The sequence below is a fragment of the Strix uralensis genome, chromosome Z (genome assembly GCF_047716275.1).
Source record: "Strix uralensis isolate ZFMK-TIS-50842 chromosome Z, bStrUra1, whole genome shotgun sequence".
Classification (NCBI taxonomy): domain Eukaryota; kingdom Metazoa; phylum Chordata; class Aves; order Strigiformes; family Strigidae; genus Strix; species Strix uralensis.
Genome location: NC_134012.1, coordinates 68,097,140 through 68,121,215, shown reverse-complemented (window position 1 = coordinate 68,121,215; position 24,076 = coordinate 68,097,140). Strand labels below are relative to the sequence as shown.

General features: G+C 41.6%; 1 protein-coding gene across 10 annotated transcripts in view; it reads right to left on the bottom strand.

Moving 5' to 3' along the window:
- Window positions 1–24,076, bottom strand: part of ZNF462 (zinc finger protein 462) — a 95,323-nt gene that overhangs the window by 30,255 nt on the left and 40,992 nt on the right. For 4 of the 10 annotated variants that reach the window (XM_074855111.1, XM_074855110.1, XM_074855113.1 and 1 more), the window contains exons 3-7: window positions 18,178–23,663; window positions 17,166–17,330; window positions 14,996–15,270; window positions 11,767–11,885; window positions 7,387–7,578 (exon numbers count right to left, since the gene is read on the bottom strand). In XM_074855111.1, the coding sequence (XP_074711212.1) occupies window positions 7,387–7,578; window positions 11,767–11,885; window positions 14,996–15,270; window positions 17,166–17,330; window positions 18,178–23,663 (6,237 nt within the window). Of the gene's footprint in view, window positions 1–6,877; window positions 6,925–7,386; window positions 7,579–11,766; window positions 11,886–13,504; window positions 13,590–14,995; window positions 15,271–17,165; window positions 17,331–18,177; window positions 23,664–24,076 lie in introns of those variants that run through there. The other 6 variants (XM_074855120.1, XM_074855114.1, XM_074855115.1 and 3 more) reach the window with 6 other exon arrangements.

Here is a 24,076-nt window from a genome sequence, read left to right as displayed (position 1 = left end):
GGTAACCAAACCACCCTCATGCTATTATGCTCCATGATTTCCTTCTCATTTTTAAGGGCAATTTATCAGATATTTTTCAAAAGCATTCCACATTTTCTTCTCTATTGCTATGGTCCTTTAAGTATTTGTATTAATACAAACACCAGCCACAAACACACATGCTGTTGTCACCTAAATACTCACTTGCTTCTAAGCTTGAAATGAACAGGGGAAAGAACTTCAGCTTTATCAAGTGCTACATTTTTGCATTCTGCTTTAAAACTGGGCCTAAAATTACAGTGACAATATAGGTGTACTGAGGATCCATTCTAATCATGGAGCTCAGGAACTTGTAACTTGTTCTGGAGACCTCCAGCACACACCTTGACAGTATCATCATCAACATTATTACTATTGACAACAGAAAGGCCTCATCTCTATCACAAGCTCTGAGCTCAGACGACTTCAGGCAGCATTTTCAAGCATTGGTAGTAACAATGTCCCTTAAAGAAGAAATAAACCCAGCTACTTAAAACACCAAACTTTGGGCCATCAACTATGATGACTACATATGTCCATTTCAACAGAGCTAAAATGAGCGAAGAAGTTTTACCTCTCTGTCAAGCACCAAATCTCAAACCTAGCAGGTTTTAGATCAATATAAAGTAATAGGAGTCTCAGGGAACAGGGAGAATATCAGTTAGCTTACACAAGGCAGCTACTAACATGGAAACGACAGCCCGCAGAAATGTTCTCTTGCACAGCATTGGTCAAGTCATACCATGTGTCCCCTCACACCAACAGCATACTTTTTACTCTGTGTAGAGTATCACTGATTCCAGGGACAGCAGTAGTACATGACAGCTAACAGAGCATCATGTACCACCTCGTACCCTATCCTGAACATAAAAATCAGAGCCAAAAGAAAGTAAAAACCTAAGGAAAAAACAACAGGAGTCTAGACATGCTTCTTTCTTTCTCCCATGGGTACAATCAGGTCATCTCTGTCTGATCATTACTTCATCCATCCAAAAACTTATTCTGTCTTCTCTCTAACCTAGGCAAGTATTTCAATATCACTGCAATTCCATCGCAGCAGGCTGGCCAAATCCATACAAAGACTAACAGCAACCTTCTTCCAGCTGCATGAGTTCCTGTCTCCATCCTGCTGAATCTCAATTTTGCCTTTACCCATTCAGTTCAAGCACAAAAAGTTCAGGATCAGAAAAAAGCACAATGAACAGCAAGCTGACATCCCCTGAGCACAGCCAATGACAGAATAAACATCTCCTTCTGTTCCACTAGCTACAAAACTGTTCTCAATATGCTGTAGGAAAAGGCCAAAAGCCAAACAACTATACACCAGTGGAAGAGAGCTGCAAAGACCAAGGTCATCCCCAGTGCCCAAAGTCCTTGAAACAGTGAGGAGTTTGTTCAGTAAACTTGGGAGGTGAACAAGCCCTGCACTTCCACTAGTCCCTGCCAATCTGATGCAGGAGAAAAGTACCCATCTGATCCAACATCCAATAATTACTTTTAACACTGACCACAAGAAGTAAGACACACCAACTAGCAAGGGAGAGTTTTAACAAGCACTGGCAGGCAGTGTGGCCACTGGCAGCACCTCTGGGAAGGAAAGACAGGCAAACTCTGAAGAGAAAGTAGAAACTTGCTCTAGGTTACAGAAAGTAGGAACTGGGCTGGGGAAAAAAAAGCAACCTGCAAGGAAGAAGTGTTAATCTGACACTGCATGCTTAAACTGAAGCATCACTCCTGTGGGGCACAAAGGCAGGGAAACAGGCAGAACAAGTAGACAGCTCTTTGCAACTGACAAAAGCAGAGGCATCTTCTGTATGCAGATCACCATCCTGCATCCTTAACATGGATGCTATACTTACAGCTCACCTCGCAATTAAAGCAATTAGGTATTGAAGCTTGGACTGAATTTGCCCTGTAGTCACTACTGGCTCTCTGCCTCCCCAGTCAAACAAGGGTCAAATAAAAAGGGTCTCAAAATTCAGAAGATGGGAGAACAAACCCCCTCCCACTCAAAAAAACTCCAACCCCCAAACTAAATACAAAGAGCAGGCTATTCTGCTCCAATACAAGGTTTCCGGGTTGTGAGGATGAGGACTCTGACCATTGTGGTCTTCCCCAAACAGCAGCAGCCACAAAACATGAAGACACAGTAGCAACAATGAGAGAAACAGCACCAAAGGTGAAGAGGACCATCTTAGGAACTCTCTGCCCTCAGTGGAAGGTTAGAAAAATATCCCTTATCAAAAGCAACAGTGCACACAAATAGAAATACCCAAGTCAGCCTCAAACTATGGTATGGATTAAGAAAAAATAAAAATCAAGGGCAGTATGACTGAGGATATGGAAAACTTGCCTCAGTTCTGAAAGGTGGAAGGAAGAGGGAGATGTGTGGCTCTAGGGCTGAGTGGATCACTGTAACAATCCTGCCTCACTGGTGCCAGCTGAGAGGATTTTGTTGAAACGGCTCCTTGCTTCCCACTGTTTTCCTCTCGTTCTGGTAGTACATGAAATTGCTTTAGCAAACCTGTTAAAGGCCCTCTGTACCCCTCAGGATTTCATCTGTCAAGCATCACAGAAGACACACATCCTGATAATGCCTTAGCCACTTAGAAAAAGTGTCTCAAAATGAGAAGGGTTTTACAGTCCTTAAACAACAGTCCCAGAAACAGGACTTAGTCAAGCAGTTTTGTACCCAGCCTAGCTCTGGCAAAGCAAGCAGATGTATTTATATTTAAGTCTCTAGATGAGGTAAAGTTCTTTTCCACTGGCAAAGGCTTAAGTTCAGAAAAAGCTAGAATGGAGGACTGGGCTTTTCATTTAGCAATTTTCAACACAAGTGATGCTGCAAGTAATTAAATTTAATGAAGATGCTGATACACCATGTACTGCGAAAGTCAAAAAATCTAGTTCTGACCCTGCACGTGTTTTGTGATGTGTGCTGGTATTATGACAGATCCTGTTCGGTCTGTACAACAGTGAAAAGCATGATTATTGACCATCAAGGGCACACACACAAAGTGTGCTGCTTTCTACATTTCAAGAACTGGAATGATCTTGTACAACATAACTGAGAAGATGGTAGAAGCCACACCCAGGTCTGCCCAGTCTATCACTTGCACTTTACTGTTCAATTTTGACAATTCAATATTCTTAATCAGTAAAATTAAAAAAACATTAATTACTGCACATAGTCATGATACAAACAAATTTATGAGGCTCCAAATCTGCCAGCTATATGAATAAAGAGTAGTAACTTTGCTCTACAACGCAGTTAGGCCAAAGGGGGTATTTTCACAAAATAAATTGCTACTCGAAAAAGCAGTACTAGCCAGCACAATTTAGGGCAAGTATTTTACATGCTCCCAAGAAGCTTTTGCTGATGGTGAAGGCATAAACACGAAACCGTTTATCAATCTATTGAGTCATTCCACTTTATGGTCTTTATGACAACAGGCTGCACCCATGGATTTCTCCAGTTTATAAGAGGAAAGCAGTCCACCACCTCCACAGCCCTTGAAGCAAACATGAGCAATGCCAGTGCTTACACAAGCAACATCTGTTGCCATGTGCTTTCCTAGCTGATGTAGATAACACCTGTTGCATTGTTCCTATTCCTGTTTTCTAGTATTCAGTCACACATTCTTGTGTCTCTGCCTTGCTTCCAACTCTTCCTTACTGAAAGAGAGGGTAGTCTTCTAATGTTATACCTTGACAACGCAGATTGTGGGATTCCACTGCCTTGCACTCAAGTCAACAGGAATGGAGCTGACCCTACAACAGTGCAACACTGGAAACCTGTATCTTTGACACATACTGACCCACAGGATAACAGTATCATCAATAAATCCATACAACCCTTCCAGGCAGAGATTAACATGAATATAAGTTCTGATTCTCACAAAGACTGTGATAGAACATGGAAACAGATCTTGTCAGGGGATTCACCCAATACTCCTAGCAGTTAGTATTACTTCAATTTACACTGAATTTTTTCTGTGTAAGTTCTCACATTTCTGTGTAAGAGCCACATTTCAAGTAAAGGGCAAATAATCCAAACAAAGAAAAAAGGCAACCACACAAATGCAAATAAATACTCAAACACCACCATTTCTGTCTTGCAAGAGTAAAAATACCTGTAAACTACCGGGAGAGCAAAAGAACATTTTACCACAAAGGCAACCTTATCATTTCAACAGACTTGGAGGCCACAAACCTTTCAGTATCCCTATGCTACGCAAAACAGAAAAGTTTCAGTGGTGCTCAACATTTTTGTAGCTGTTTGCAAGAAAAACACCCCCAGAACAAAACATCATCACCCCACCCCTGCAAAAAAACCTTGAGTGCTTTACCTTTAGTTAGATGAGGATACAATGAAAACAGGTTCCTTACATATCAAAACATTGCCCAACACACAAAGAGAGGTAGGATGCAAAAAGCAACATCTTCCAATGATGTCTCTGTAAGAAAGCCTTCTCTGCTGACTCACTGCAACCGACACAATCACCTTCTTACACTACTGCCTTGAGAGAGACATACAAGCACTAAAGCAGGTATTACGCTTTCTAATGACAATGTAGCTGCCACGGATGGGCCTATCTAAAACGTTCAGCACCTACTCCACTTTAACTTCACTTTCATGAAAAGTATATCAAGCACCCAAAACATGTCCAGGACATAGGGTTGAATATTTCAAGATATGCTTGCTGCTACTGACACAGAACTAAAAGAGGTGAGTCACAGAAATTTAAATATATTCACATCTTTTAATGAATGGATCAATCTAAAAGAACAAAAGAAATGTTCTAAGAAAGGCCTCTCAGGGAACAATTTCAGCAGGAAAAAAAGCATGAGCAGCAGTTCCACTGGGCTGTTGTCCCAAAACAGTTCTATTTAGACATGCACTCTGCTATTACAGTTCAGTCCCTTTTTCCCTTGTCTCCATTTTTACAGGGCTCAACAACTGCCAAGATGAACTCTGCTAGCTACTCAAATCTTCCCAAGTCATCCTGCTCTGTTTCCTATTCCAACCACAGTACTCATCCACAGACAAGAACAGACCCTTTCTGCAACCATTTCAATTATACTAGCCTGCTGCATAGCTACCAACCTACAAAACAAGTTCAAAACAACGTGAGGCAACCTTTTGTCTGCCTTTCACCCCAGTCCTCATTCAATTTTGCATCCCCAGTGAATTAACTTGATCATAGCCTGCACTAATAATTATTTATACACACTAACACAGGCAAAATCCAACTATGCTACACCATGTCAGCCCTGCTTAATATTGGCTCCAGCTAGACATAACAGTGCCTGTCACATAGACCTCTATTTCCTGTCACTGGGACCAGTCTTTTATCTAGTCCTACATGTCACCTGCAACTTGCAGACCTAGGCCACAGAAGCATTGATTTATTTCCTTCTAAAAACAAAAAATAAATTATGTCATAAGAACCATCATTATCCTGATCTGCAGCCAACTTTCTAATGTAAAAAAATCACTTATTCCTTCCTCAAGCAATGCTGAAAATGTTAACACAATTATTATAAACACCTGTACTTGTCTGACTAGCTCCCCAGTGGGTGGCTTCTATTATTGTCCAAGTGACTTAACCATTAACCCTGTTTAAAGATGATCACGCTAATTGGGACAAATTCTGTCTTGGTTTCAGGCTGCAATACAGATTTAGGTAACGCAGTCAACTTCACAAAATGGTTTTATTAACAGAGCCATAACTTTCTGTATTTTTAGGAACAGTTCCTAAAGGCTGTAAAATTATCTTCCAGAGATCTGAATTAGAATTTTAACTTCACTAATTATGACTTTGAGCTCCTGGGATAAGCAAAGAAAGGAGTAGATTGAACCATCCTTTCCAAATTCAAATATTGCCTTTCTTTATCTCTCAACACACCATTGCTACCAAATGATTGCTAACACACAGGAAAGACTAGGAGGGCCACTGAAAATTATTCTCCACTTCTTAGTCAGTAATGGAACTTTTTTTAAAAAAAAAAGCAGCAGAATACATCACAAGATGTACTCAGCTTGTTGGATTAGTTTAAACTAGGATTAGCAAAAACAAAAGCTCAGTTGGTAAGTCTTCATTGCACTGTTCCAGACAACCCTTTGGCAAAAGGTAGTCTGAGAGCAGCTGGTCAAAGTCTTTTGGTAAGGTTCTGATTCTGACCTCAGAAGCGACTTGCTGAACCACAGAATATTATTCATGTCTCTCTTTTTCTTCAGTAAAGTATTTCTATGCTAATTACTTTTTCCTTTAAATTTCTTTCTGCCACTTTCTGAACTTACTTTCTTTCACTTCTTCTCATCTCACAGTTTTTTTTGGTGAGAAAGAAGGGAAGATGTGAGACCAAAAATGCTACAAAACGATTACCTCCCATCCTTAGCTTGCCAGTAATCCAAGCGAAACAGCAACAACAAAAAACCCTAAGAACCTGTCAATCTTCTGGAAAAAAAGTATTTTTTCCCCCCTCTTCTAAGATGGCCCCCATCCATCCCAGTTCCTTGAACATCTGCAGGTCTGAACCTTTTATTTACAGTCACCTACATTCTCTCCTCATGTCAATGCAACTCATCCAGGAATTAAGATTTTTTTCTTCCCAAAGACAAGCTCTTTTCTTAATTGACAGGAAGTGACACCCAAAACATGTCTCATAAACTACCACTTAAAAAGCCTTAATACTTGCTGTGATGACACACAACACCTCTTCCGTAAGTCGGCATTTTCTCTGTTAACAGTGTCCCTTCCTCTGCTGCTTTCCAAATACCTTCTGCATACTCCTCCAGCACAAGGGGATTAACAGCTTTCAAAGAAAGCATGGAAAAGAAAACGGTTCTGATTCTCCTTCCTGCAGATGCAGCTTAATGTCTGAAGGTATTTTTGGTGTCCTCTGTAGCAAGGACAAGAAAAATAATTACTTTTTCTGTCATTACAGGTTCACATTTTAAGCTTAATCATATGGTTTCACTGAAGTTCTCTACTAACAAGATAAATGGGTGTTTTTCAGGAGCATGGATGGAATTAGATGATCCCTTTCCCACTGGCTACCAATAGAAGCTCTGCCTTTGGACATTATCTACAATTTAAATCTCTGCTAAGAAGTAAAGCCAGCATTCACATATTCCAAAGTCAACTGGTGACAGGACAAATTAGTGTAGTATGAACTGGTGAGGATCTAAAGCAGGTCACTTCCTACAACATCACGTTTACTCATGATTTTGATGCAACTTCTGTTTTTTCTTGATCAAATGAAGCTGCTTTTTGGGCAAGCTGCCTGCTGTAATTTTTGATGTAATAAAAATATTAAGTGGCACCTTAGACAATTAAATTCTTGCTCTGAGGCACCTCTTACCATTAGAGTCCTCCACTTCTTCAGCAGGATTGTGGTTCTTGGAGGTGTGGTGGGCGTGTGAGGCTGCAAGGTTGACAATGCGGGGTCTTGGTAGTGTCAGTGCTTTCCCATGCACTTTCAAGGAGTGCTCTTTCAGCTGGCTGATTGTCATGGTGGAAAATGAGCAGGAGGAACATTTGTAGGCATGTTCACCTGGGTGAGCGAAATACAGGCAAGTCATCAGCTCACAAAAGAAACAAAATGGGGCCCCCATACTTCACTTACTGAACTTGGCAGTAAAATTCCCATGGGCTCTTCAGCGAAAGACTGATCCCAAAGAGAACAAGCTATGCGCATCTCCTTGTTGGAGTAGTCTGGATTCTGTGGGTACAGACACATGCTTTGAACCGAAGTACCACTTTCTGACAACGGCAGACCCTTGTAAAGTGACTGATGCCAAAACACAGACACCAGACTCTTAGCATGCCTGTGTTGCATGGTATGAGAAGAAAACAGACTCTGGGATGAAAATGGAGTCACTCAAGTCTCTTAACTATAGCAGTTCCAAATTTCTTTGGGAGCACAGCAACCAGAGAGGGTGAAGTCATCTGTTTCTGCATGCAGCACATGCAGCATCATTATTAATGAAGCAAGAAGGACACTACAAAACGCTAACAGGGGTATCTCCAAAAAAAAAAAAAGGGGGGGGGGGGGGGGGGGGAAGGGAGGAGAAATTTACATTTGGGGAAAGTTGCATTTTCCTTACAAAAAACCTGCCATTAGGCAGGAGTAATCTTCATAGAACCGGTAACGAAGTCAAGGTTGGTTTACTACAAGTGAACACTGCAATACCAAGAACAGTGCGTATCTGTAATGCTATGTGAAAGTGTGTTATGAAAAAGCACTAAAAGAAGCGAAAGAACAGAAGTAATGAACAGTAGTGAATTTAATTTTTAACACATTCTGAGCCACAGAGACAGCAAACAAGGGGAAACAAATCCTGAGACAAGATTTGTTTTGCATTAAGCATGTAGGCAGTTGGAACACAAAGTGAAACTGTCCCAAGACAAACAATGTGATATTATACAGGTGCCAAATAATTGTTTTGGAAGTGTTACTTCCATGTACAAGAGTAACACTGGCCACATATGAGTTGTACATAAAGTGCCAAAACTAATATAGGAGTTAAATATTCATGAATAGTAACAGAAGAACAAGCGTTCTGGTAATGAACAAAGCAGAACATGTTTTCCACCTCAACAAATTTAGCAAATGAGGTTCTCAAACAGCATTGTTTCCAACACCGGAAATAAGTGAACCCAGAGAGAATGTGAAAACACACATTGCAGCAAGTCAGAGTAAGCACACCTAAAAAGATTAGCAACCACCCTAAAATAACTCCTGCACCTCTCTTCCAGAAAAACTATGCTAACCATGAGGACAAAATACACACTCTTAAAAAGCCTCTTTTGGTATATCTGGAAAAGAACGGATCACTTAAGAGTCTGAAATGGTGAAACAAGAAATTGTCCTACAGGTTTTTTCAAATGGTATTTCTCACCTGCACATTATATCAGTTACATATTACCTTTTTACAAACAGAAAGAAACCATTTTTTTGTATAGTACATACAACAAGTTGCTCAGTGGAACAGGATAATACAAGGACAAAAGAAACTCCAAGGTATAAGATTCCAGTGAGATACAGATATAGACCTTCATGGTTTGTCAGTATAAGAGATTCCTGGAGGACAGCGGGCACCATCCATTAACTTAAAAGCACCACAAGACATTAAGCAAATAGAGGGTGATTACATGTTAAGCAGTCTAGACACAATTAATAAATATGCCCAACTATTCAGCCATAACAGTTCAGGTGGACATCAGCATGAAAGGATGTTTCATTGCAGAGGAAAGGCTAAAGTCTGGCTTAAGACAAGCCTTCCGCACTTTTTTGACTGCTAGTTTTGCATTTCATAAAATTATTATATTAATACACATACAAATAAATACATCTAAAAATTTATGTAGTGGGTTTCAACACCCAATATGTACTCAAAGAATTATGTTCCAGATTACACAGAAACTGAGCAGGGCCAACACTCTGTCTTACAAACATTCATTTGTGTATGCAGTGCATCCGGTGTCATTACTAATGAAACAAGGACACTAGAAAAATGCTAACAAAGGCTCCTCAAAAATACAAGAAAAAAAAACAGAATAGGTGAAGAAGTTCAGATGAAAACAGAGAGCCTGTTTAGAGATACTGTAAACTGTTCTGTGCCATGCCAAAGGAGATGGCACCTACTGGATGAAAAACAAATGCCAGTAACGCTGACTGGTAGCAGCTGTTCAGCAAGAATGCATTTTATAGTCCACTGAATTTTGACCCATCCCCAGAAAATGCAGGAGAGGCAGACTGAGCAGAAGACTTCTGGATTCAGGATTTTACTAGATTTTAAAGATCAGGAGACTTCAGAACAATTCAGGGGGATTAAAGTTTCCACTTGTAAATAAAATGAGATGATTGACAAGAGACAAAAAAATGGTAACAAAAGACAGGTTCAGAGAACCACTGTGTTACTGAAAAACTGAGGAGTCTGAGGAAAAGTCTTCAGAACACGTTTATTCAGTAGTATATACTTCTGAAGGACTGAGTCAAAACACAACAAAGCAAAGCTCTGACTGAAAAACATACAAGCAATTTTTCTGTGATGTGAATATTCGTTTGGTAGAAACAGACTGAGGCAGAAACAGATCATAAGCCTTTGGAAACCCTATTACACAAGCAAGAACATTGTGCAAGAACACAACCATGAAATTGTGTTCTTGTACGATGCAAAATGTGGTCCTTCAAGGAGTGTCCACTGACAAGTTCAAGAACATGAATTCATAATAAATAGATCAATGACTTACATGAAGAGGAGTGTGAGGTAAACACTAACATGCTAACTTTGGCTCTAAAAATCTGGCAGGTTCAAACAAGGTAACACAAAGTAGCCTCAACTGTAGTATAAAGAAAACATTATTTTATGGTTTGTGAAGATAAGGAACCATGTGATGTTCGTACAGGATGTGGGACTCTGCAAACTGGAACTGCTGCATACAGTTGGATTTCCCAGAAGGGCCAGAATGCCACAGTCACATACAACAGGAGGCTGGCAAAAGTTAAGCTAATCCACCATACCCATCCAAATACAGAAAAGGGTCCTGGCACAAGCTCTGTGAAATCCAAAACCGGCAACAAAGTACAAGCAACCATCAATTGCTTCAACATTTTTGTAGATGAAAATTGCCTTTGGATCAATGGTGACAATTACCTGTTTTGGTTTTTTTAATGAGGAGACAGCTATAAATTCCTCCTGACTTTTCTCCCCATTTTCCCATCTTCCTCCTCCACCCCAACCCAGATATATGACATAGTGTAAACAAATAATAAACAAAGGAACATACTTATAGCCCTTTTTGTCATCTGCTCCAGGAGTTTCTACTTGCAAGCTTTTAACAACTGGGCTAGTTTGCAGTTTTCCAGATTGATCAATATTCTATTATTTGCACCAGAGTGCACGGTTTGATGGTTGATTTTTTGTCATTTTAACCACAAAGATGCAACTGTAACCAATGGAGCCAGTAGTTTTTGACTCCAATCTTCTGATAAACTTTCAATGCATGATGTGTGATGGTGTCAAGAGTCTAGGGCCAAGGAATAAAGAAGAGGAAATTCCAAGTCTCGTACTTTTTAATAATCAAAGGTGCAACACTTTGAGACGATGTATCCTGTATGACACATCACCTTCCCAATTTCTGCTCATCTCAACTATGTCTGTTTGCTTGCCTGTATGGATTCCATACTGCAATACAGAGATTTGTAAGACAAATTACCATGTAAGATAATGGAATCCATGTCATTCTCAGTCTGCTGTGCACAAACCTGACCTTCAAAGTTTGCAGTGTTTGGTCTTAACATGAAAGCCAGCATAAGACTCTACCAAAACAAAGGTACAATCCACAATCCTTTTCCCAGAGTCACCTAAAGCACAAACATAAATACAATCATAGCGGAGCAAAGCTCACTACCAATCCATTAAGACACTGATGGTGTAAGTGGACTGATTAAATTCTCTTGGTAACAAGCAGAAATAATAAGAAAAAAGAAACATTAATATAAAAGAAAATAGAAGAAAAGGAACACGTTCCTGAAGTACTCATCACTTTTAAATTCTTGTCCTTCCAAAAACCGATTCCAACAGGTGCATAGGGTGGCCAATCCTGACTTGCCTTTGAAAAATCTTACCCAAATTTGGTGACAAAACGCGTGGTTCAAACGAGCACCTCTGTTCAGCAACAAGAATACATGGGCCATTTCAGCTGCTGCACTGCAAAACTGAGAGAGAAAACTTACCTGCATGAGCCTTGAGTATATGGGTTTTCAGGCGGCTATTATAAGAAGACTTGAATGGGCAGAGTTTGCAACGGAACGGCTTATGGTGTCCATGATGGGTCTGCATATGACGATCCAGACTTGAAAAGAGAAAGACAGGAAAGGGAAACAAGAGAGTAAATAATTTCAACTGTTCCTTCAGATGCAAAGAAAAACACTTAACTGCAGTAATAAATTAAACAAGAGGCAGATGAGGCCAAAGTATCTTTTCTCATACTCTCTCTTAAAATTTTATATGTCTGCTTACAGAATAAAGTAGAATCTAATCTGAGGAAAATGAGCAGAGCTGACACCAATTCTGTTATGCAGAAAGCAAGACACTTAATAAACTTATAGGGCAGATTAGTATAAATTAAATTAAACCTGATACGGACTTAAAGGAGCAGTTGAAGAAACAAGAAATAGACAAGAACGGTAAAATTATCATTGCAGAATTTTTCTTCTGGCAGACATTTTTGTGAAAATATGCCCCCTTTTGTCCTGTTGATGAAAAAGGGAAAAAAGGAGTATTTTTGACCAGCTTTACGAAGGAAGCCTTCTTTTCGTTACAACAGCAAAAGCAGATTAGAGATCCTGCTCTGGGGAGGGTGCCAGCAGGCTGCAGTTGATGAGTTCCAGGATTAAAAGGCAGCAGAGTTTCAGAAGCAACAGTGTGGGAGATTCTGCATGAAGCTCAACAAGAGAAGAAGGGGTGGCAAAGACCAACCTCTACTTTCTTCAGGGGAACTGGAAGCTACTGACAGCCTGAATACTGGGTGTGATCAGAACCTGCTCTCTCTCCACAGTTACTCGTAACAGCTCAGTAAAGTTTGGAAGGGAAAAAAGGATGTTTTCCATGATCAAATTCATTCTACCTGAGTGAGTCCTGCAGAGCTCTGCAGTTCCTACACCGTGGCTGACAGCCCTGAATTCAGACTCCAGGTGGCAGGCAGGTAGTTTCAGCTTGGGTTGTAAACATTTCCAGTACAGCCTCTTCTTTGGACACATTCAAGCTTTATGATCTAGTCTCAGTTTGAGTCATCTTATACATGGTGATGCAACAACAGGGCAGATATAGCACACTGGACGAATGGCAATTTGCCAAAACTAACCCACAGCTGCCACCTTAATTCTCGATGTATTTGAGGCATATTTCCTTTTATTTTTCCTAGTGTCCTGTTCTTTTTTTCACTGAGTATCAACACATAGATCAACTGGCGGTTGTTTCAGCCCTCTCACACTACACAAGATTGTCACGGGATCTTTAGTCCCACACTGACATGAGCTTGAGCCAGAAAATCCCTGTTTACAAGCGCTAACACTGAAGTCTGTGTATTCAAAGATCTGATGACAGAAAAAAAATTAAAAATGAACTTATGTCTCCTCTCAGGGCCACTTCTTACAAATACAACTTAATAGAAATCTGTAATGGAGTTTATGGCAATATAAAATGTACAGCTTCCAGAGAAATGGGAAAAAAGTCTCCTAAATGAGTAAGACATTGAACACTTGCAGTGAATACTTCATAGAACAAAACTTGTTTTAAATAGCTGATAGGGAATGAATTTACTTAACAATTACAGCAGACAGCCAAAGTAGTATATAATACATATCAAGCTATTCTAAATATATACCTTATGGTATTCTACACAGTAATAGTAAAAACTATATTCACAATCACATACTTTGCCAGCAAAATTCTTCTGAAGGCAGGTTTTTAAGTTTTGGTCAGATGTGGGAGAACAGTGGGCTGTTTAAACATTTGGTTTGGTTTCTTTCACAGACTTTATCTCCCAAAAGAGTAACTGCATCACAAATAAAAATAAAAGATGAAGCAGACAGCTTCAACAACAGTGACAACACCTACTATCAAGTTAGGTGATACCTGTAGAGTTCTTCCCCGCCATCCACCACTTTCTGACTTACCCGTCCCTCTACTTGTAGGACACAACTTTATTCACTTCCCAGGGAGGTAACAAGAGTGCCTAGAGACCAACTCAACACATGTCTGATTTTGGAAGCAAACCAGTTTACTAGGTAAATAGAAAGTTCTCTAAGTTGTGTGAGGTAGGTGCATCCCCCACTGTCACCCTTGCCCAAGTAGGGTGGGATACACCCAGTAGTACCATCCTTCCCCCAGTCCCTTTCTTACTGTTGGCTGCTCAATCCCATGGACCTTTTCAACAAAGCAGATGAAACTGCTGCAACAATTTGCGATGGCATGACACTATCAGAAACCTTGCTTTTTAACATAAGGAGTTAAAACATACTTTTTATCATGCTTTCTCTTCCACATGCATTTGATTGCAAACCAGTGACATCTTCACCGAATTTAAGTGCACTACTGACAGTGCTATGAATGTGTACATCAAATAAGCACCTGGATCTCTCTTCTTTCGTTGAAACAGTAAACAAGCAGCTCTCTCCACAGAAATTAGAGAAAGCATGTACCTGTGAGTCAGTCCAAGATGCCAGTGGAAAATATCCCACAAACCCCATTTTTTGTGGGCATGCCATATAATTATTTCTGATTAAAATAATTTTAAAAACTTAAGGCAAAGTCAACCTTAGGGACACAAATCACAAGAAACATGACTATTAATGATGACTATGCATTCTTCACATGCTACAGACAAGGAAAGAGGCTGAAGAAGTCACTAGTATACCACACTGGTGTGAACTTGAAATATTTGTAGACTGAGATTGCATACCATAATTAAGAATAAAAAATTATCTAATTTTAAGGTAAGTTTATGACATTTAATATCAGAAAAGAAAACTCAATCATCAAAGAGTTGTAGTAATTAGAAACAAGGTAGTTATATGCAGCACAAGCTCTTTATATATGAAAGATTAACAAGAAAAATACTTCTCACTCCTCTTCACAGCTTGTTAAGTCTCATGCATTTGACAAGGTTGCGTAAGTGGTGGGCTTCACTGTTTGCCTACTGAAAGAAGTCTTATTCTTTTGCTCGCATGCTTTTCCCCTACATGCAGAAAAAAAGGGGGGCTTAAATAAATTCAAGAAGATATAAAGATGCAACCTTTTATAAATAGCCACTCATAATGGCCAAAGATTTTGCAGCATGGAAAATACCTAAATGCTGAGAAGAGTGTTGCTTGAGATAAAATTTAGTGCGTCAGCCTACAAAACAGTAGTGCTAGTTTGTGCTTCTTTTGAGAAAAAAAAAAAAAAAAAGCCACAACTTACTTGTGCCTGAAGGCAGAGACAAAGGAGCAATACTGGCAGCTGTACTTGTCTTCCCGGGTAAACATGGCCAGAGCCAAGTGACTCCTCTCGTGAGATCGCAGACCCTGCATAGACATCAAAACCCGGTCACACTGGCTGCAGTGGTAGCCCCCAGGCCTGGCTTCATCTTCCAAGGATGCTCCAGATTCAGCTTCTGTAAATTCCACAATGCCAGGGTCTTTGGCTCCCTCACAACCCTCCATCAAAGTTGTGTTTGAAGAATCTTCAGCTTCCTGCTAAAAAACACATACCCCCCCAAAGCCATCAATTCTCTCTCCCTTCTGCCCCTCAGTCTTTCCCGTGTGCTCATTATAATGCCTAGGTTTCCCACTGCATTATTTTTCTAAATATATCCCTACACAAACTCCACATCAACAGCTTTCTGAAAAAAGGGCCTACTCTTAGGAGGGAAAACGTAATTGTACCTATTATATACATACATGCATACGTAAAACATAGAATCTCACTCCATCAAATTTGTGTCAGATAATGCAAAAATGACAAGAAACCAAATCAACTATCTTTCAATAGTCTTGATATGAATCTTCTAAACTTGATCAGACAAACATTAGTAAGGTATAGAGCAACTTCATTTTAGTTTATTTTGCTCCAGCTTATAGTGTAGCTACCTTGCAGACTAACAGATAGTCTAGTCTACAGTAGACTTCGTACATCAGTGTCCAGTTAACAAGAAGCCAATCCTCTGACTCTAGAATTCTCTTTAAAAGTAAAAACAGAAAGAGTCTTTTTTATTCCTTTCCTTTCCTTTTTCCTTTCCTTTCCTTTCCTTTTTCCTTTCCTTTCCCCTTTCCTTTCCCCTTTCCTTTCCCCTTTCCTTTCCCCTTTCCTTTCCCCTTTCCTTTCCCCTTTCCTTTCCTTTCCCTTTCCTTTCCCCTTTCCTTTCCCTTTCCTTTCCTTTCCTTTCCTTTCCTTTCCTTTCCTTTCCTTTCCTTTCCTTTCCTTTCCTTTCCTTTCCTTTCCTTTCCTTTCCTTTCCTTTCCTTTCCTTTCCTTTCCTTTCCTTTCCTTTCCTTTCCTTTCCTTTCCTTTCCTTTCCTTTTTCCTTTCCTTTCCCTTTTCTAACCAGAGTATGCATTTTTTCAGTGGCTTTAATAACCTCTAAGAGTACTTCCATCACACTCTTTCAGACACGGACTTCAGCTTTTGCTCCCTGCTGCAAAATTTCTGTTTACTCAAAAGAAAGCATTGACCCTGCATAAACTCCACTTGAGAAGCAAGGAGAAGAGGAAATGGTCTGTTAGGAGGGAAGCACCTGAATGTGAAGGTCAGTGGTAGGGCAATGAAAGCTCTCTCAGATAGCATGAGTTAGGCTACGAAGGACTCTGCTTCCTCACAATGAGCAGGCGAGCAGGTGATGTCAAGAAAGAAGCACCCTTAGGCAGCAGGAGTCTTTGCCAACAGCTCACTGCAGCAGGAGGAGGAATACACTGCTACTTCCAACAGCCTTGTTGCTCTTTCACTACCCCTGCAGATATCCTGGAAACCGGGCTGTGGAGCATGGCCTATCCTTGGAGATGTCCTAGAAGGCATCCCCTTTCACAAGGAGAAAGAAACAACACATTTACACCTAATCACCTGAATGGGACCACTGTCTCAGCTGGCCATTGAATGTTTTGTTTGGAGCCAGTGTGCAAATTTCATGTGGAAAGGAGTACCACAAGCAACTTCGCACATTTGCATGTGCACACTTCCTCTTCTTTAAAAAAAAAAAAAAAAATTAAAAAAAGAGAAAAAGAAAGCAAGCAGCTCTTTTAGCGTTTAACTAAACAAAAGTAGCCCAGAATAGCTGAGAGAAAGCTTCCTGCTTATAAACCAAGTCTTTCGGTCACCAGCGACATCAACTCCTTTGTGGCTGAGAAGAAATGAGAATTAAATAGTCTTCATACTCCTGGATCGAGAGTGGAAAAAAGTTAAAACATCTTAAAATAAACCAAATGCACTTCAGAAACTTAAGTGTTAGATTAAACATCATGCTGAACTGGAATGCCCAGTTTAAAACCCATTCAACTTCACAACACCCCTCCACAGGTTTTCAATGAGTACTTTATTTTAAACATGAGTTTAAAACAAGAAGTTGCAGTCACCTTTAGTCACCTTTTTAAAATTCTTACCTTTACTGTAGCTGACACAGAAGAGACATTCCCATACTGGACGTGCTTGCGGAGGTGATTACAGATGGCTCGAAGTGTTGGATGGACTTCCACACAAAATTTGCATTTGTAGCCGACCACCTTCCTCTCCTTAAGTTTTGAAACATCTTCCAAGTGTCCAAAAGCCTGTTTGAGTACACAAGCATAAATCACTGAAGTATGATTTCTATTTAATTTCTAGGAACACAGACCAGATTTTACACCTGAAGGGAAATTACGTTTGATGTACATGTCCTGTTTTGTAGAACTGCATGTTTTTTTGTTGACGTCTTATTAATGCCTCCAGAAGAAGCGAACAAGACATCTGTGCAGAAGAAACCTTCAGTTTCTGTTAACAGTGGGCCTCTAGAAGACCGTTCAGTTTGGCCTGAAACTGTGCTCTTCCATGACACCATGACTTCCCCAACAGCTGTGCAGAGTTTTTCCACAGCAAGTATATTTCAAACTGAAGAAGGAGGAGAGGGGTAAGTGAGCACTAGACCACAGCTTGGGCCTTCTGCTTATGAGGCACTTGCCCAAAGCTTCACTCACCAAATAGATTCATGTCAAGTGCTTCATCAGAGAAAGTACTGAGAGAGAAGGTTGAGAAGGAAACTGATGTTATTCAGAGGTAGACTGAAGCGGGGGATGGGACATTTTGTAAAGTATTGCACCAAAGTATATGGCAGCCTTGTCACAAAAGCACAAGTAACTATCAGATACAGACAGCCTTCCAGAAGGATGGGAGAAAGGAAAGAAGATAAATACTGAAGGAAGCAGTAGGAAGGAGCGGGCCTTCCTACAGAACCTAAGGAGATATGGAGGATGGATGAGGAAATTAAAACAGAATGTATAATTGACTTATGGAGCTCGCTGGCACACTGAGTCATTCATTAGCCTGTGGTCATTTGGCTGTCAAAGACAACATGCAAATGAACTTTAGTGGGTTCCCTGTCAGGGAGCAGAAAAAGAGACCAGACACACAAATACTTACCCTCTCTTGTTTGAAATCTGCAAAAGCACCATCTGCATATTTCTGCTTGCTCAAAAGCTGCTTCCTCCTCTCCTGACGTTTGGCACGCTTCTGGAATTCCTCGTTGTGACCATTCAAGTGTACGGTCAGCTCTGCCGTGCTATGCAATTTTGTATCACAGTGCTTGCACTGGTAGACAGGGTTCTGAGCACGGGTGCCGCTTCCCAGTATGGTAAAGTCCCTCTTCAAATCCTTGCTGTGGTGGTCAGTGTAATGCATGCACAGAAGTTCTGCTGTGCTGAAGGACAGCTTGAAACATTTTATGCACCTGAAGGGAAGCCACTCAATTTCCTGAGCCTCGGTTTCCACCTCAGGCTTTTCAAAGTCATTCCTCTCCTCGGCTGGAGTTGGCTTTTCATGCTCATCGGCATACACGGCAGTGAAATAACCCCCCAGCTTGCTTGCATGCTGCTTCTTAGGGAAAACACCAGGGTGACGCTTCATGTAGTGGGACACAATACCCTTTTTGCTGAAGGACTGGAAGGAACAAAGTGAGCATTTCTTCTTCTCCACAGCCCTCCTCAGCTCCTCACTTAACTGAGGAGTATCATCCTTGGGAGGAGATGGAATGATCACTTTATTAGGTTTGTCGCTTACCGTCCTGGAGGCTGCTAAGCAATGAGTATAGTAAGCATCAATGTCATGTCTCTTCTGGTAGTGTGCCGCAAGTCCTTTGCGGATCGGGTTGGTGTATGAACACAAAGCACATTTGAAGAGGTTGTTCTTGCCTTCTGGCTGTGCCCGGACGTTGTTATGTTTGATGCGGTAGTGCCTAGCTATTCCCTTCCGGGTGGAACAGAAATATTTGCAGAGCTGACATCGGAAAACTGTGTGAGACACTAAATGAGAACTGGAGAAATGAGCTGCTGACACAGAGACTTCTCCAACATCCTCAACAGCAATTTCTGGGGAGGCCTTGATTTCAGTCACCATGTCTGGCTCCACGGAGGCAGACACCTTTGGTGGTGACTGGGCAAAAACATCAAATTCAGGTTGATTGTGGTATTTCTCATAGTGAATTTTCAGCTTCTCAAGTGTTCCATGGGTGTAAGGGCAGAGTTTGCACCGATAAGCACCATAGCCTTGCTTGAAAATCCTACTTGTCTCTTCCACGTCATTCTGAGCAATATCATTTGACTGCTCCACATCATGCACAAAGTCTTCAGCAGTGACCTTTATTGATGGGTGCCGTTTCTGGTAGTGTGTGAGAACGCCATGAATACGTGTATTAATGTATGGGCAATGTCTGCATTTATATACAGCCCCTGGGTTAATGTCTATATCCTGAGCAAAGTCTGCAGCTTTCACTTTCATGCCAGGATGCTTTTTGCCATAATGTGTCAGAAGGCCATGCAAGTTGTTGTACTCAGACTGGCAAACTGTACACTGATATGGAGTGGAGGAGATGGCAGGGTTTGCAGAAGCCAGCTGGACAGTTTTTTCCTGGGAAAGGCTGGGATCTTCTGCACACTCTGCATCCTGATCCATCTGTGATGTTGTTATCTGGTCTTCAGAATCCATTCTGGTTCCAGCTTCATCGGGCTGCGGGATGGATTTCTCAGCAGCATCCTTCTCCTTAATGATATCTAATAACACAGATTCATCTCCATTCATGGCCCAAGGGTGAAATGCTTGGTAGTGATTAGTAATATCCCAAATGGAAGATGCTTCAAAAATGCAGTCTCTGCATTTATAGGTCTTTATCTCTGTTGGCATCACTAGGGCAGGAGGGGACGGATCGGGACCTGCCCAGAGTTTAGTTGCCATATATGTATAGTCAACATAATGCTCGGGATGTCTCCTCTGGTAATGCACAAGCAAACCACTTGGCTCTGTGTGTGAATAAATGCACCATTCGCAGTGATAACCAGCTTCTATCAAGCCATCCAAAAATGCCCATCTCAGAATGGATGTGACCGTGGCCTTCAGATTAGGGTGATCTTTCTTAATATGCTTCCTCAACGCATAGAAGTAAGGTGATGTGTAGCTACACTGACGGCATTTGAGGGCTCTCAGCTTTGACTTGTCCCGTTCGGTGCTGGAGGTATGAGCAGGCACGCTGCCAGCTGATTTCTTCTGGCTGCGATCACAAAGGCTTCTAATGGTGGCTGTATGCTGCCTAATCACATCTGCGTTAGCTTTGAAGTCACGATGCTTCTTTTGATAATGAATGAGCACGCCTTTCACGGTCCGATTTCCATAATCACAGTGTTGGCAGAAGAACATTTCATTCTCGGGAGGATTCACAGAGGTCTCAGATCCACCTCGGCTCAACTGCTGCATTGATACTGCTGGCCTCTGAATACCAGGTGGCAGCTCACCAGTCCTCATCATTGCTGCGGTGGGGGGTGCCTGTCTGATATATTTGGCAGTGACCTTTATCTCTGGGTGCCTCTTTTGATAGTGGACAAGCACTCCCACAACTGAGCGGTTGCTATATGAACAGTGTTTGCAATAGTAGAGTTCAGTAGCAAGGTCTGGGGGGGGTGGTGGGGGAGGTGGAGGTTGAGAAGCCAAGTTGGACAGTTTTGGGGAGACAGGTGTCCCCAACTCAAAAGACATCTGAGCCAGGGCAGAGCCCCTGTCAACAGAGACTACACGCATGGTCTTCTGGATTCTGAAATATGATGCTTTTTCTTCAGGGTGCTTTTTCTGGTAATGCACCAGAACCGAATGCATGTTAGGGCTTGCAAATGAACACACGTCACAGTCATAAACAACCACAGTATTGACTGAAGGTTCCTTCTGATTTTCACATTCAGGACTAAAGCTCTTGGCGGCACTTTTGTTAAAACCAGCTGGCACACCAGCCCCACGAGCCACGGGGGTGGAAGTTGCCATAGTTTTTGGAGCAGAATTCAAGATCTCTCTCAGTGTCTGAGACTCTGTGTTCAGCCCTTCTTGTTGCTCAACAACGTAGCTTGAAAATATCATTGCATTGTTAATTTTCACTGTGGGATGCATTCTTTGGTAATGTGGCATCAGACTTCTAACATTCGGGCTTGTATAAGAGCAGAAGCGACAGCGGTAGATCAGATCAGAATGATCAAAGTTCAGTACATTCATAGCTTCAGGATGATGTTCTCCATAATGCTGCTGCAGGTCTTCAAAATTTGTGTAGTCAATGTAGCACTCAAGACACCGGTATACTGCACTGTGATCATTGGGATCCAGGATATACCTAAAGCTGAACTTAATATAGGGATGCATTCGCTGGTAGTGGGTGCTAACACTCCTGGCAGATTTGTTGCTGAAATCACAGTGTTTACAATAGTAAAGTCTGCCAGAGTCATTAAATTCTGAATTCTCGTTGTTCTGATCGGTACCATACATGTTTGACTGGCTCCCCAGAACAGAGGCATTCGGGCTCTGATGGTCCTTCATGCTGACAGAAGAATAATAGTCTTCCTCATCTTCAGATAAAGTGAGCTCAATCTCTGCTCCATTGGTGGAATTGTAGTCATGCTGCATGCTTCTAAAGTTTGTCTCCTTCTGGGAATCATTAGCCTCTCTGCCCCACATTTGCTGGGGGGCATAAGAACTGGAAACCTCGATCATTGGTTCTGTTTGCTCTTCTTCTCTGTCTAACTCCACTTCTATCTCCACCTCATTGTCCTCCTCCTCTTCCTCATCATCCTCTACATTAATCACAGCATCTTCTTGCTGTTTGTTTTGGTTGATTTTGCTCTGCAGGTTGCTCGCTATTTCATCAATTCTGGTTCTCTTTTTCACTGGAGAGAGATCTAAAGGGAAGTCATTTGACACCTTCCGAGGGGCTTTCGCAACAAAGTTATTTTTAGATGAGAGACCAAGGATGGAGGTCTGGCTCTTCTTCACTGTACTGGCAGAGGGGTGAGCATCTGCCTCACTCTCTTGTGGTATATTCGATGGTGGTCCATCATATTTTGGCAGGTTGTCACAGAATGAATGTTTGTGCTGCTGATGAACTCTGAGGCCTTTCAAAGTTGTGGTGGAATAGTTGCACATTGTGCACTTGTATGGATGCTGTGAATGGGGCTGGGGTGACTGCTGTTGTTGCTGCTGTGGCTGCACCGGTTCCATCATCCCAGCTGACTTCCTGCCATTTATATTTCCACTCTCATAAGACACTGTGCTGTCATTTAAAGAAGAAGCGATGCTTTCAGTCTGAGAGTTCATAGTGTCCCAATCTGATGTTGTTCCTGTATGGCATTGCTTGTGGGCACCAAGCTTTAATGAGCTCTTGCAGGTGAAAGGGCATTCATCACACTTGTACACAGCTGTCTTCCCAGACAGGTGGATGTTCTCAATGTGACGGGAAATGCTTCGGCGGTGCATCGTCAGAAAAGGGCAAAAAGGACACTGGAACCTGTTCATATACCTTCTGAAGGGAATTCCCTTTGTTTCCAATAGTTTGTTGCCATCAGATCCCATCAGCTGCTCTGCAGACATTCCTGAGGTCTGGTGATCCATGGAGTTCAAGCCATTCTCGCTGTCCATTTCATTTAGCTCTTCATCTGAGCTGGAGTCATTCAGCATACTGCTTGTTTCCAGATCAGCAGAAGAATTCGTCATATCAGCAATTCCATAGCGGGATCTGTCAGACAAATTAACCATGCCCGAGTTGTGAGGCGACTTAGGCTTCATTTGAGGGTAAGACACAGAAGAAAACTTGGAAGATGTAGAAGAGTTGGGCCTGATAAGAGAATTGCCCATAGAGCTCCTGTAGTTTGAGACATTAGCATTTGACATCTCACGTCCTGTTGTATTCATGGAGATATAATTAGAGTTTGGAGAGGCATTCTGGGCACTCTTACTCTGTACATCAGGTGCACTGGTTCCATCTTGTTGCTGCCTCAGACTTGACAGTATTTTTACCATGCTGCGGTGCTTCTTCATCATGTGGTCACACCAGCGCTCCCTTCGAGGTGTCTGGTAGCTGCACCATTCACAGCAAAAGTTGCCCCTAGACTTTGTCAGAGGCTTGACCATGGATTCCAAAATGCTCCGCTCCACCACCTCCGCAGGCAGCTCCTTGCAGGGTTCCTGCACTGGCACAGAAGCAGACGTTGATTCACACAGAGCAGCAGCAGCAGTAGGAGCAGTTGAACTCTCTTTCAGGTTGTTTTTGTGATACATTTTCTGGTGCTTAATAATTCTCGCGCGCCTGGGTGACTTGTAGGTGCAGAACTGGCAACTGAAAACTTTGCCAAACCCTTCATGCATGATGATGTTGTAATTTAGGGAACTAGCAGTTGGTGGCCCCACTGAGCTCCCCCCAGCCTGTGCTCCATGAACCTTCCGCGTGTGCTCTATGAGGAGGTTTTTGGAACGGAAGTAACGCACACAGAACTTGCACTGGAAAAACTTGTTGGTTGGTTTAGGATTTGGAGCCATGTGCTGACCATAGAAAGTCTGACTCTGGCTATAGTAGCTTCCAGTCCCCATCTGACTTGTTGCATTTTGCCCTAAAATGGGAATTAAGGTGTATATGTAAATAAATAAAATCAAGTAAAGAGGCTTTTTCTCCACCCACCCTATACGCATAAGAATGCAACCACATCCTGAATAGAGAATCATCACATTGGGATTCCCTCACTTACTTATGGTGAGATCTACATATTTGGCAATGGTCAGAAAAATTACCAGTATGCATAATTTCTACATATAATATGACCGTGGTGTACCATTTGGAATAGATAATTTCCAAAATGATCTTCTTGGGGAAGAAAGCAAGCTACTAGTCTAATAAAGTTGAAAACTTTCAGGTGGTTGAACCACCACGAAAATCTGAAAACCAAAAAGCAATATGAAGAACTACATAAAAAGCAGTTGGGAATAAAACCATTCTCTCAGCTGTGGTCAGAACCAATATGGCTGA